We start from the raw sequence: 12937 nt of genomic DNA, 5'->3' as shown, positions 1-12937 counted from the left end.
ATTTTCTCCCACTCTGTGGACCTCCACTTCACTCCATTGGTTGTTTCCTTTGTGGTACTGGTCTTTTAGTTTAATGAAGCCCTATTTCTTAAGCATTGACTCTAATTTCTCAGTGACTGAAGTCTGATTTAGAAAGTGCTTTCCTGCCCCTGTATCTTGTAGGGTATTGCCCATGCCTTCTCACAGTTTCAGTGTTTCAGGCTTCAGAGTGATGTTTTTGAACCATTTAGGATGGACTTTTGTGCAGGATGATAGATATAGGTCTAAGTTCATTCTTCTACAGATGGAGATCCAGTTTTGTCAGCACCATTTGATAAAGATGCTCTTTCCTTGGCACCTTTGTCAAATACCAGGTATTTGAAATTGCATGCACTTGTTATGGGGTCTTCTATTTTGTTCCATTTATCTACATGTCTGTTTTTGTGACAATATCATGCCATTTTTAAGACTGTAACTCTGTAATATAGTTTGAGATCTGGTGTGGTAATTCCCCCAGCATTGTTCTTTGTGCTCAGGATTATTTTGGCTATCCAGCGTCTATTATAATTTCATATAAATTTTAGATTTTTTTCTAATTGTGTAATGGATGTCAATGGGGATTTTGATTAGAATTGCATTGAATTGATGAATTGCTTTTGGTATGATGGTCATTTTCGCAACATTAATTCTACTAATCCTTGCTCATGGGAGGTCTTTCCATCTTGTGTCTTCCTCAATATTTTTCTTCAAAGATTTAAAGTTTTCATCATAAAAGTCTTCACATTTTTGGTTAGCTTTATTCTTTGATAGATTTTAGAGGATATTGTGAAATGGGAGTGTTTCCCTATTGTTTGTTATTGGGATATAGAAAGGCTACTGATTTTTGTAACTTTATTTTGTATCCTGCCACTTCACAGAAAGTGTTGATAGTTTCTAGAGATTTCCTGATGGAACTTTTGGGATCTCATATATATATATTATCATATCTATAACTAGGGATGACTTGACCTCTTTTTTTCCAATTAGTACTCTTTTTAATTTCCATCTCTTGTCTTATTGCTCTAGCAAGAATTTCAAGTACTTTATTGAGTAGGAGTGAAGATAGTTTACAGCCTTCCCTGGTTCCTGATTTTAATGGGAATGCTTCCAGTTTTCCTCAATTTGAAAGCCTGGCTGTGTTTGTTGTACATAGTTTTAATTGTGTTAATGTGTGTTCCCACCAGTCCAATTCCCTCTAGGACTTTCATCATGAATACATGTTGGATTTTGCTGAAGACCTTTTCTACATGTATTGAAATGGTCATGTGATTTTTGTTTTTAACTACACTTATATGATTTATTACATCTCTGGAATAAAATGACCTTGATCATGGTGGTTAATCTTTGTGATATGTGTCTGCATATGATTTGGGAGTATTTTGCTGAGAACTTTTGCATCTATATTCAGTAGGGATATGGGCCTATAGTTTTCCTTTTTGTTTTGTTTTTACCTGGTTTTGATATTAGAGCAATACTGAAAGAAGGAGGTTTGGGAAACAGTTTTCCTCAGTTTCTATCTTTTTGAATAATTTAAATAGCATTGGTTGTAGATCTTTGACTGTCTGGTAAAATTGTGCTATGAAACCATCTGGGCCTGAGCTTTGTTTAGCTGAGAGGGTTTGATTTGTACTATCATTTCAATTTCCTTATTTGTTCTGGGTGTTCAAGCTGTTGATCTCTTTTTGACTTAACTTTGGTGGTGCCATTGTGTTAAAAATTGATCCATTTATATTTTATTTTATGTGTATGAGTATACTGCCTGCATGTGTGTAAGTGCACCTGTGTTGTTCAATGCCCATGAAGGTCAGAAGAGGGCACCAGTTCCCCTGGAACTGGTGTTACAGACAGATGTTAGTCACCATGTGAATGCAGGGGACTGAACCAGGTCCTCCGCAAAAGCAGTAAATGCTCTTAACCACTGAGTCATCCTTCAGTTCCTCATTCATTTCTTGTAAATCTTCAAATTTAATAAAGTATAGGTTTTTAAAACATTCCTTTATAAGGTTTGGAATCTTATTGGTGTGTATTATGATGTTTCCCCATTCATCTCTGATTTTGTTGATTTGAATTTCTTTGTAGCTTTTGGGGGTCTGTTGTGCTGTTTCCCCTTTCATCTCTGATCTTTCTTTCTTTCTTTCTTTCTTTCTTTCTTTCTTTTGGTTAGCTGGGCTGAGGCTCTGTCTATCTCATTTGTCTTTTCAAAGAACCAGCTCTTAGATTCATCGGATTGTTTTCTTTGTTTCTATTTTATTGATTTTTGCCATTTTTGGGTCTGGGTTGTTCTTGTTTTTCCAGATTCTTGAGTTGTACCATTAGGTCATTTATTTGAGCTCTTTCTGAGTTTTTAATGTAGGTACACAGAGATATAAACTTCCTTCTTAAAACTGCTTTTAATATGTCCCAGAAGTTTTGTTGTATTGTATTATCATTTTCACTTTGTTCTAGGAATACTTTTACTTTTTCTTGATTTCTCCCATGACCCATTCATCATTCAGAAGTGTGCCATATAATCTTTATTAGTTTTTGTAGTGTCTAGAGCTTATTTTGCTGTTGATTTCAATCGCATTTTGTTCCGACATAACACATCAAATTATTGCAACATTGTTGAGGTTTGTTTTGTACCGCAGTATGTGTTCTATTTTAGAGAAATTACTCCAAAGAGTAGTTCTTAGGAAGAATATTCTGTAGATGTCTGTTATGTCCATCTGATGAATGATATCATTTAATTCAGATGTTTCTCTGTTTATTCTTTGTCCAGTTGACATGCCCATTGGAGAGAATGGAGTACTAAAGTCACCTACTATTACTGAGTTGGGTTTAATCTGTGTCTTGAAGTCTAGCAGTGCTGTTTGGATGAAATTTGGTGCACCACAGTTTGGTACATATATATTCATGATTAGAATGAAGTGACCTTCTTTATCTCTTCTGATTTATTTTAATTTGAAGTCTATTTTTGTCAGAAATTAGTATCATGATGCTTATTTTTTAGTGCCATTTTTTCTGAAATAAATTTTTCTATCCTAAGGTGGTAATGATCCTTAAGGGTATGATAGTTTCTTGTAGATAACAAAAAGGCAAGTTTTGTTTCTTAATCCATTCAACTAGTCTGTGTCTTTTCACTGGGGAGATGAAGCCATTGATATTTAAACATTGAAAGATGTTTTGGGTTGCTGTCATTTTAGTTGGATTTTTTTTTTTTTTTTCATAGCTGAGGACTGAACCCAGGGCCTTGCGCTTGCTGGGCAAGAGCTCTACCACTGAGCTAAATCCCCAATCCTGGTTGCTGTCATTTTAATTCTTGTTTGTGTTCTTATTTCTATTTTGTGTTCTGTAATTATATCTTCATTTTTGTCCTTTCTATGGTCTGTTGGGAATGGTCATTCTTTTCTTCAGTCTTTTGCATTGCTTAGAATATTCTCTGTAGGGCTGGTTTGGTGGGCATTAATTAATTCATTCAGCTTATTTGTATCATGGAAGATTTTTCTTCCCCCTTCAAGTATAATAGGGAGTTTTGCTGTGTAAAGTATTCTGGGTTGGCATCTGTAATCATTTAGAACTTGGAATACTTTGCTCCACGCTTTTCTGGTTTTATAGTTTGTATTGAAAAGCCAGCTGTGATTCTTACAGGTTTTCCTTTACGTGTAACTTGTTGTTTTTCTCTTGCATCTTTCAGTACTCTCTCTTTTTTTCCTGTACATTTAGTACTTTGAATATGATATGTCATGGGGAGTTTATGTTTTGATCTTATCTATTTTGTATTCTGTGTGCTTCTTATATTTGTATGAATATGTCTTTCCCTAATATAGGGAAGTTTTCTTCTTTAATCCTGTTGAAGATCTGGTCAATGCTATGACTTGAGATTCTTCTCCTTCCTCTATGACATGATGCTTAGATTTGTTCCTTTCATGCTGTCCCACATTTCCTGAATGTCTCAATCCTGTGTTTTAATTTTTTTCATATTATTTACTTGAGTGGTCCAATTCTTCAACTTTATTGACCAGCCTTGATGTCCTGTTTTCCATTTAATTCATTCTATTGATGATGCTTTCTCCTGTTTTTTCAGATTAGTTTATTGAGTTTGTCAATTCCGTCTTCACTTCAGTCTGTTTTCTTCAATATTTCATGAATTCAGTCTTCAAATCCTGAATTGTCTTTGGCATTTCATTCATTTGTATATTTGATTTTTTTAAGCTTTAGTAATGAGTCTGTTCATATCTTTGCGTTCTTTGAGCTATTTCTGCTCTTCAAATTCATTAAATTTCTAACCATTTATATTATTGTTCTTTTAAATTCTGTGTTCTGGGTTTCCTCGAGGTAGTTTTCATTGTAGAATACTTCCATAGGTCTGAGTGGGATTTAGTGGGTATATATCATGTTGATTTTTCATATTGTTTGTGCTTTTGCCTTGTGACCTGGGCTTATGGATTTCTTTTATTAATTGTGTCTGATATGAAATTCTAGCCTGCCTTTGATGAGTTATTGTTCTGATTTATTGTTGATATAGTTCTGCTGTTTTGTAACTAGGTTGGTCTGTGCTTCAGGTTCTCAGTTTTGAGTTTTTTTAAATATATTATTTATCATTTTTACTTTATGTGTATGATTGTTTTGCTTCCATGTATCTAAGTGTACCACATGTGTGAAGTGCCCACAGAGGCCAGGAGAGGGTGTTGAATACCCTGAAACTGAAGTTATGGGTGGTTGTTAGCCACCATGTGGGTACTGGGAATTGAACCAAGGACTCTCTGGTAGAAGAGTAAGTGTTCTTAATTGCTGAATCATCTCTCCAGCACCATGAACATGCTTTTAAAAAACTGTGTCTTAGAAAATGTGACTTAGAACACATAGAATATACTCAACTATTACTGCTGGATGAGGAAGAGCTGATCTTTTTAAGGGAGTAACTCTATATTGGTTCCAATGGATGAACTTGCACCGAGGGACATCTGGGTATAAAATCTTGACTTGATAGGCCTTTACATACATGACAGAATGCATGAAATCTGGTATGGAGGGCTATGGGGGGTTTGGAAATGGGCTCTAAATATGATTAAGATGTATTTTATAAAATACACAAAAATTCCATAAAATATACATTAAAACAAAAGATAAATAGACATAATTTGTATTAAAATACACCCAAAAGTTATTTAAATTATTTATATTGACCACTAATAGTGGATCTGGTGAGATGGCTCAGTGGATAAATATATAGCATGTAAACATGGGGACATGAGTTCAAATACTCAGAACCCACATAAATGTTGAGAGGACATGGGCATCCACCTATATTCCAGCAATCAGAGGAGGAGACAGAAGATTCCTGAAGAACCCTGACTCACTAGCTTAGGTGATTCATATATTCTTGGTTCAATTGAGAGACCATGACTCAGTGAATAAGGTAGAGGACCACTGAGGAAGACCCCTATATCAACCTCTGGCCTTCATACTCAAGGGCAAAGGTGCATCTCTGAGGCATGTAGGCGGTCACACATGGAAATGTGCATATATATATGTACCACACATACATAGGTTAAAAAAAATCACAAACAGTGTTTCATTTACATCTGAATACTATTCCATTCCTCTCTTCTGTGTGCCCACATGGATCAAAAGTAGGTTTTTATTTCCCTGCCTTATTTTTGTTCCTTCTTTTAAATATATGTCAGTACTTGGATATAGAAAGAATGAATAAATAGTCTGATTGAGGATTATTTTGATGATGACTTTACTCTTGCAAGATCCAGCAACAACTGACCTAGCAAGATACACCAACTAGTGCAATAGTGGTATTAGTGATATGGGAGTAACCAATCACTTTCTGATTGGATTTAAGTCTGCTTCACAAGACAGAGTCCATTCCTGACACTGATATCAGGCCTAGGGACCTGTGGCTAAGCGGGTCATAGGCCTTAGGAGAGACCCTACCTCTGTTATCCTGCTAAATAAATTTAAACTTACTCTTAATAACTTATTATTATATATATAGATTAATGCATCTCTCAACTCTCACCAGAGAAGCGTCCTCATAGTGATTCACCTAGAGAACAACAATGGGCCAATGTGCAGAGAACAAGAGCCTACAGAGTGCTCACCCCTGCATAGGACACCTATGTCAAATCTCTGTTGCCCAGTGCTCAGGTATCATTGGGGAAGAGGGTACAGAAAGATTTTAAGGGCCAGAGATGGTGGATGACCACAAGGAAATGGACTTTTTCAGATAAGTGGGAAGTTGTTCATATGAACTCATAGCAATTCTAGCAGCATGCACAAGATCCATGCAAGCTCAACCTAGACAATATCCCAGTATAAACATAGGGAAGTAGATAAGAAGCCCCAATCCTACCTGAGGAACTATTAGCAACTGATAGTTGCTGGGAGAGGGAGACTTTGTTTTTCTTAAGGGAAAACTTTTAACTTTACATTGGATAGGTTAACCAGGCTCCACATGGACTCACACCAAAGGGCATTTGGGGACACAAACTTGACTTGATAGATCTTAATATATATAACAGAGTATATGATCAAGTGGTGAATATTAAGTGGGGGCACAAATAACAGAGGGACTCCAAATGTGATTAAAATATGTTCTATGAAGTTCACAAAAATTCAATAAAACCACCAAAATATTGCATGAAATTCACAAGTTGTTTTAATAAAATAATAATGTTCATAAACAGTATTTAGAAAAGTACAACCAATATATTTCATACTTCCCTTTAGCTCTTTAAATTCAAATATTACATTATGAGCATTGTTTATTTTTCTGAAAAGCAAACATTGGGAAAGAGAAAGACATTGATTCTTCTATTCAACATCAACGTAGACCTAAAATGTGGCTAGGTACCCAGAGAAGAGCAGAGAGGAAGGAAACTGAATTATACTCAATTGTACAATGTTAAATGCAAATTCCTAAGGAATGTTTTGTCTTCTCCACAGCCTTCTTGAATGCACTTTTCACCTCCTTGTTCCGTAGACTGTAGACCAGAGGGTTCAGCATGGGGATGACCATGGCATAGAATACGGATACAGTTTTGTCAGTGTCCATGGAGTGACTTGAGCTGGGCTGGGAGTACATGAAGATGACAGTTCCGTAGAAAATGGAGACTGCAGTGAAGTGAGAAACACAGGTGGACATAGCCTTCTGGTAACCTGCAGTTGAGCGCATCTTGAAGATGGTGATGAAGATGAACGTGTATGATACCAAAATAATAATGAGTGCTGAACAGATCACAAAGCTTGCTCCATAAATAAGAACCATCTCACTGACACGTCGATCAGAGCAAGAGAGAACCATGACTGCTGGAACATCACAGAAAAAGTGATGGACAACATTGGATTTGCAGAAGGAAAGCCTGAAGGTGTCCCCAGTGTGGATGGAGGCATTGAGGAATCCACCAGCATAGCAGGCTATGATCAAACAGGCACACATTCGTGTGGTCATGGTGGTGCTGTAATGCAGGGGTTTGCACACTGCTGCATAGCGATCATAGGCCATTGCGGCCAAAAGTAAATCTTCCGTGGTGACAAAGATGGAAAATAAGAACATCTGAGCAGCACAGACATTGTAGGAAATGACTTGCTTTCCTGAAAGCAGGCCAGTCAGGGCTGTAGGAGCTACAGCTGAGGAGTAACAGATATCAACCAGAGACAGGTTACCAAGGAAAAAGTACATGGGAGTGTGGAGCCGAGAGTCCCAGAGAATCAGCATGATCATCCCCAGGTTTCCAACCACATTGATGAGGTAGATGATAGTTATCAGAAGAAAGAGGGGAACCTGCAGTTCTGGGGCATTGGTTAGTCCTAGGAGGATAAACTCTGTTGCCTCTGTCCTGTTCTCCATCAGTTTCATTTGGGAATCAGGAAATGCCCTGGAGTACAGAGAAGAAAAGGAAGCACATTAGATATAGTGGAGATTGCCAAGAAATGGAAAGCTCTCTATACCACAGGCAGATGTTATTTCATTATCACAAGTACATGTGTTTCAAGTTTCATTATAATTAGGACCAGTGAGATGGCTCAGGGGTAAAAGTGTTTCTTCCTAGCCTTGTAGCCTGAGTTCAATCTTCAGTTTCCACCGTGAAAGGAGAGAATCATCTCCAGAAAGTTGTCCTCTGATCGCCACATGTGAGATATGACTGAATGCACAGTCACACACATTATACACACAAAATAATAACAAAAACAAGCTAAAATTTTGTACATTAATTTTTATAGGATCTGAGGCTATTGAATGAAGTGAATTTAGATATTATTGTCCCAGTTTTTATGTCATGTATTTGTTAAAATTTTGAAAACGTAATAATGCTTTAGGACATTTTTATTTTTAATTACGTGTCTTTGTATGGTATGTGTATATGTGTTTCGGAGTCCAGTGAAATAAGATCTCCTGGAGCTCCAGTTATGGTGATTTTGAGCCACCGTGCTGAAAATGAAACTCTGCTCCTCTGTGAAACCAGTTCATGCTTTTAATTGCTGAGCTGTCTCTCCAGCCTCATTTTGAAAACTGAACTAATTATCCAATGTGACATTTCTGAAATGAATAAATCAATTACTTTGTCTTCCCAATCCTCATGCATTTACACACATCTGTGGTGTAATGTGCTAGGGACTGCTCTGAAGACACTTTTATATGTATTTTCACCTTATTATTCAAACATTAAGCAGTGGTTATTTTCTTTTAGATTACAAAATACCAGATAATAAGTAATATATTAGTGTTGATAAAAATTTTAATCTGCAAATGAAACTTTGGTTCCAAACAAAATGGCTGTCAAGTTCAATGTTGTAACCTAAGTTTAAATCAAGTTGCTACTCCTAATTAATCATTGTCCTTGTTGACCTAAGTCTTTGGGATTTCCTAGTGAACTTAGTGAGAGACACTTGCACAATAGAAAAACTAAGGTGGCTAGAGTTAAAGGTGTTTCCATAAACACTAAGAAAAGGTGACAGAGGAAGGCAGAACCTCAGGCACTATGAGGTATGGAACTTTGTGTGGGGAGGAGTTTTATGTTAGCTTTACCCTTGCAGCCTAAGAACCACTGGTCCTGCCTGATTCTCCTAAACCAGATTTTCTTTACCCATAAAATCTTTATCGAAGATAACGTGTCCAGAATTGAGGTATTGTTGTGAGAATTAAATGAAGAAAATCTATTTTCCAAAGGAGTAACAACTGCATATTCTTCAGCGTTGAATAATTGCTACCTGTGTAATAATCAAATCATCACCACCACCACCACCACCACCACCACCACCATCATCATCATCATCATCATCATCATCATCATCTAGTGAGAAGTAATGATTTTTTCCTGAGATCTGAGAAAAACATTTGGGGCCTCTTGTGTGAATGAAAGTTGAAATCTCAAAATCTCATTCTCCAGTAAGTTTTTCTTAACACACTAAATTCAGTGGTAGTTTGTTTTTTAGTAACTTGTGTTCTGTCCATATGATTGGTTGCTATGCCTACTCCATGTGAGTCATTCGTTTAATATGCTTTTTGAACTCCATGTTTCAGCTTGAGTTTTTCTCTTTTTCTTATGGCTGCCCTGTCTTAGTTAAATCACAACTATTGAGAATTGATAGGTCATAGATTGTGAATAATGTTTAGCTTGGTGATCTGTTTTGGCAAAAGTCTTTGTTGGAAGTTTTACTGAATCCTTTCTATTATAACCAGTGTAATTTAATGTCTTTTAATTTCAAATGTAAGTCTTTCGAAGTACATCCATTCTCTTCTAACAACTGTTTCCTGCTATCGCTGTCCTAACCCCCTCAGCAGCTTATCTGACCACCTGAGACCAGGAGGGCTTTATATAAACCTTAACACATATAAACACTTTAGTATATACTATGTTCTATGACATATGATAAGGGCTCTATAGTGAGTATAAAAACCTTGTGGAATAAGCATGTGTGTGACTACGTGTGCATGTATGTGTGCTTGTGTGTGTATAAAGCAAGCATTATCATTTCTTTTTTGTCATGAAGGCAAATTATCATTTATGAAAGTGATATTTTATATTTCCATACTAGTAGCAAGGATGAAGATTCAATATTAAAACAAGCTTCATCCTTGCCCAAAGCTCATGCTTTTAGTCATGTTGATGGTATATGGATAAATGCCTACAGTAAATTAAAAATGAGATTATGGGATTTTGTTAATGATTTTTAAGTTTTATAATTAATATTAGATCATCTGTTCATTCATGTACATGCCATTTACTATATTTAAACAATTCTCCAAAGAAAGATGAACATACAAAACATCAATTCAAATTACCACTTGATCAATCAATCCACATCTGTACTGTTTTGGTTAACATTAAGAAAAATCAACATATGGTTGTTTCACAAGCATCAAAAAACTCTCCAAATATTTTAATATTTGTAAGACAGCTTTTTTTTTGATGCCTTAAAAAAGAGTTGAAACTTTGGAACTTTTTGCCCAGGTCACGTTCAGCAGTTTTTTGCACTCTGCTTCTGTGCGCACTGTATGTTTCACTGAAAGCAGATATTGAATATTGAAGCTTACCTCAGTCCGTGAAATAATTAGTTTTTCATAGTGTGTTTGCAATGAGACATGTTTTGTCTGAGTAATGCATACATCCTGTCAGAGGATCTGTCCTGCAGGTAATACTCAAAAGTGCTGAGGTTTCTAAGGCAGTGAAAACAGAAGGAAAGATATTCAACATGCTCAGCCATGAGTTGACTGCATTCTCTCTGTGTCCTCGGAGGACTCTCCTTTCTTATTTATAGAAATAAAGATGATAAAATTTCCTTTCTCATTATGATTCATGGAGTTGTGTCTGTAGAGAGCAAATGAAGGAAGGCACATAAAACAACTTGCTAAAAGGTCATTATTTTGAAGTCATTAAAAAATATTTTCATCTTGGAAGATTTTCTTGACTACCTTAGATCCCAGCAAATCTTTGATCAGAAGGCCAGTATGTACAAAGAAACATTAACATTCAGATGAATAAACTATATGTAAAGGTGGCCAATGTGCAGTCTGGTAATTCTAAAATGAATCACCGCAGTTCATGTTGGACTTCAGAGGGCAGTGCATGTGGACTAGCAGGGAAATATAGAGAACTGACCTCTCTGGGGATGTTCCCTATGAGGACATCTGTAGGCCCTCATTTCTCCTTCCTAATGAAGAAGCAATTAATCCACCTGCTGGAACTAAGCTAGTTGAATTGTGTCCATACATATTTGTATCATTCTTTTCTAATTAATATGCAGTTTACAAACAGCAGTCAAGATCATTTAGTACATAGGACTAAATGTTGGCCAAGCTTATATTTATGTTCCCATCACCATGATAACCTTCATGAATTTTTTCATGAGCTTTGTGCTCAAGTCCTTCTCCTGACTATTGGACGTGGCAAACACCCCACCTCCTTTTTCCACAATATATTGTCTTTGCAGTGATGTCTCTGCCATGACTCCACTTTTGACTTAGAATGATATATTTGAAGTTCATTTGCTTCATTCCCTTACCTGGAGTTTTACATTTTTATCATAAAGTTAAATTTGATTATAAGTACTTCCCACACTTTTTCTACCATTTGTCAGTAAAAGAATACTTGTGCTGTTTTGACTGGTCTTCTCTTATTTCTTTGGGTCTTGAGACAAGGTCCCTTTATGGCACAGACCAGCCTCTACCTTCAGAGTACTGGGATGTCAGGCATACAAAATCATGCTCAGCTATTTCATTGTTTGTGATTACAATTGAAGCCAGCAAGAATTTCCAGTTTTCTAAAACTGTTCTTAACAGCATAAGCATCATGGGGAAACACTGTCCATCTCATTCTGTGAAACCATCATTTCCTGATACCAAAGCCACACAAAAGCATCAAGGAAAGAAAATTACAGATATTATCCTTCTTGAATATTCACATAGTGATACTTAGAAATGTGAAAAATAAATCCATCAATAGAAACCATTGCTGCTTATTTCCCAGATATGTAAAGCTGCTTCATTAGGTAAAAGTCAATTTCATAATAAAACTACTATAATGGAGATAATAGAAAAACTCAGTCCTCTTATAATCTAGAATAAGCATTTGTAGGCTACCTTTCATGATAAAATCTTTCTTAGAACTAGGAATAGAAGTGAATTCTCCACCTATTAAAACTCTTATTAAAATCATAGTTAAGGGACTGGAGAGATGGTTCAGAGGTTAAAAACACTGGTTACTCTTACAGAGGATCCAGGTCAATTCCCAGAACCCACATGGCAGCTTACAACCCTCTGTAACTGTGGTTCCGGAGGATTTGACCCCATATCCTGACCTCTGTGGGCATTGCATGACACTGATGCACTTATATACATGTAGACAATATCTTCTATGCATGAAAGAAAAATAACAAATAAAATACTTTTTAAAAACCTCACTGTTAATGGTACACTCACAAGGGAAAGAATTTAGAATCACTGAAGTGATCTGGAGGACTGGGAGTGAGGAAGTTAGGAGTTATGAGCAACACTGCCCACTTCAAAGCACTAGCAGAGTGAGTACACAGAAAACATGGATAGCTCAGTGTACTTTTACAACAGTGGCTGGTGGTAACCATGATCAAAATACATTGCAGGAAATTCTCAGAGAATAAATAATATGTTCTTTTTAAGTCTTTTTAAAGAGTTTATTATGAAATCATGGAAAAAATCATGGAACTCATGGAAAAGCCAAATTTCTATTTACCCATTTACATAGTATATAGGCATAGATCCATATGCACACATTATTAAAATTACAATTTGTCTAAACAGCTTCCCTTCCTGTGAATAAAACAAAGCCACACTGAAGACAGCACGAATGTGCAAGGAGGTAGGGACTACCACCTTCACCCTAGCACACCTCAGCTTTGACAATGAAAACATTAGGCATTCCTTGAAGATTATTTAAAAGGTAATGTTGAA

At 36.3% G+C, this 12937-nt stretch overlaps 1 protein-coding gene across 1 annotated transcript; it reads right to left on the bottom strand.

Moving 5' to 3' along the window:
* Window positions 1-6913: 6913 nt before the first annotated feature.
* LOC103733399 (olfactory receptor 5B3-like) lies at window positions 6914-7867 on the bottom strand. The gene has a single exon (XM_008832208.2). It carries the CDS (start codon window positions 7865-7867, stop codon window positions 6914-6916), a length of 954 nt encoding a protein of 317 aa, XP_008830430.2.
* Between the last annotated feature and the right edge of the window lie 5070 nt (window positions 7868-12937).

The sequence above is a fragment of the Nannospalax galili genome, unplaced genomic scaffold (genome assembly GCF_000622305.1).
Source record: "Nannospalax galili isolate Female #2095 unplaced genomic scaffold, S.galili_v1.0 scaffold936, whole genome shotgun sequence".
NCBI classification, from domain to species: domain Eukaryota; kingdom Metazoa; phylum Chordata; class Mammalia; order Rodentia; family Spalacidae; genus Nannospalax; species Nannospalax galili.
Note: the sequence above shows the minus strand (reverse complement) of the source record. Positions and strands in the feature narration are given on the sequence as shown.

Excerpts from the sequence above, each read along its gene's own strand:
- LOC103733399 (XM_008832208.2), bottom strand. The coding sequence starts at position 7,867 with ATGAAACTGATGGAGAACAGGACAGAGGCAACAGAGTTTATCCTCCTA.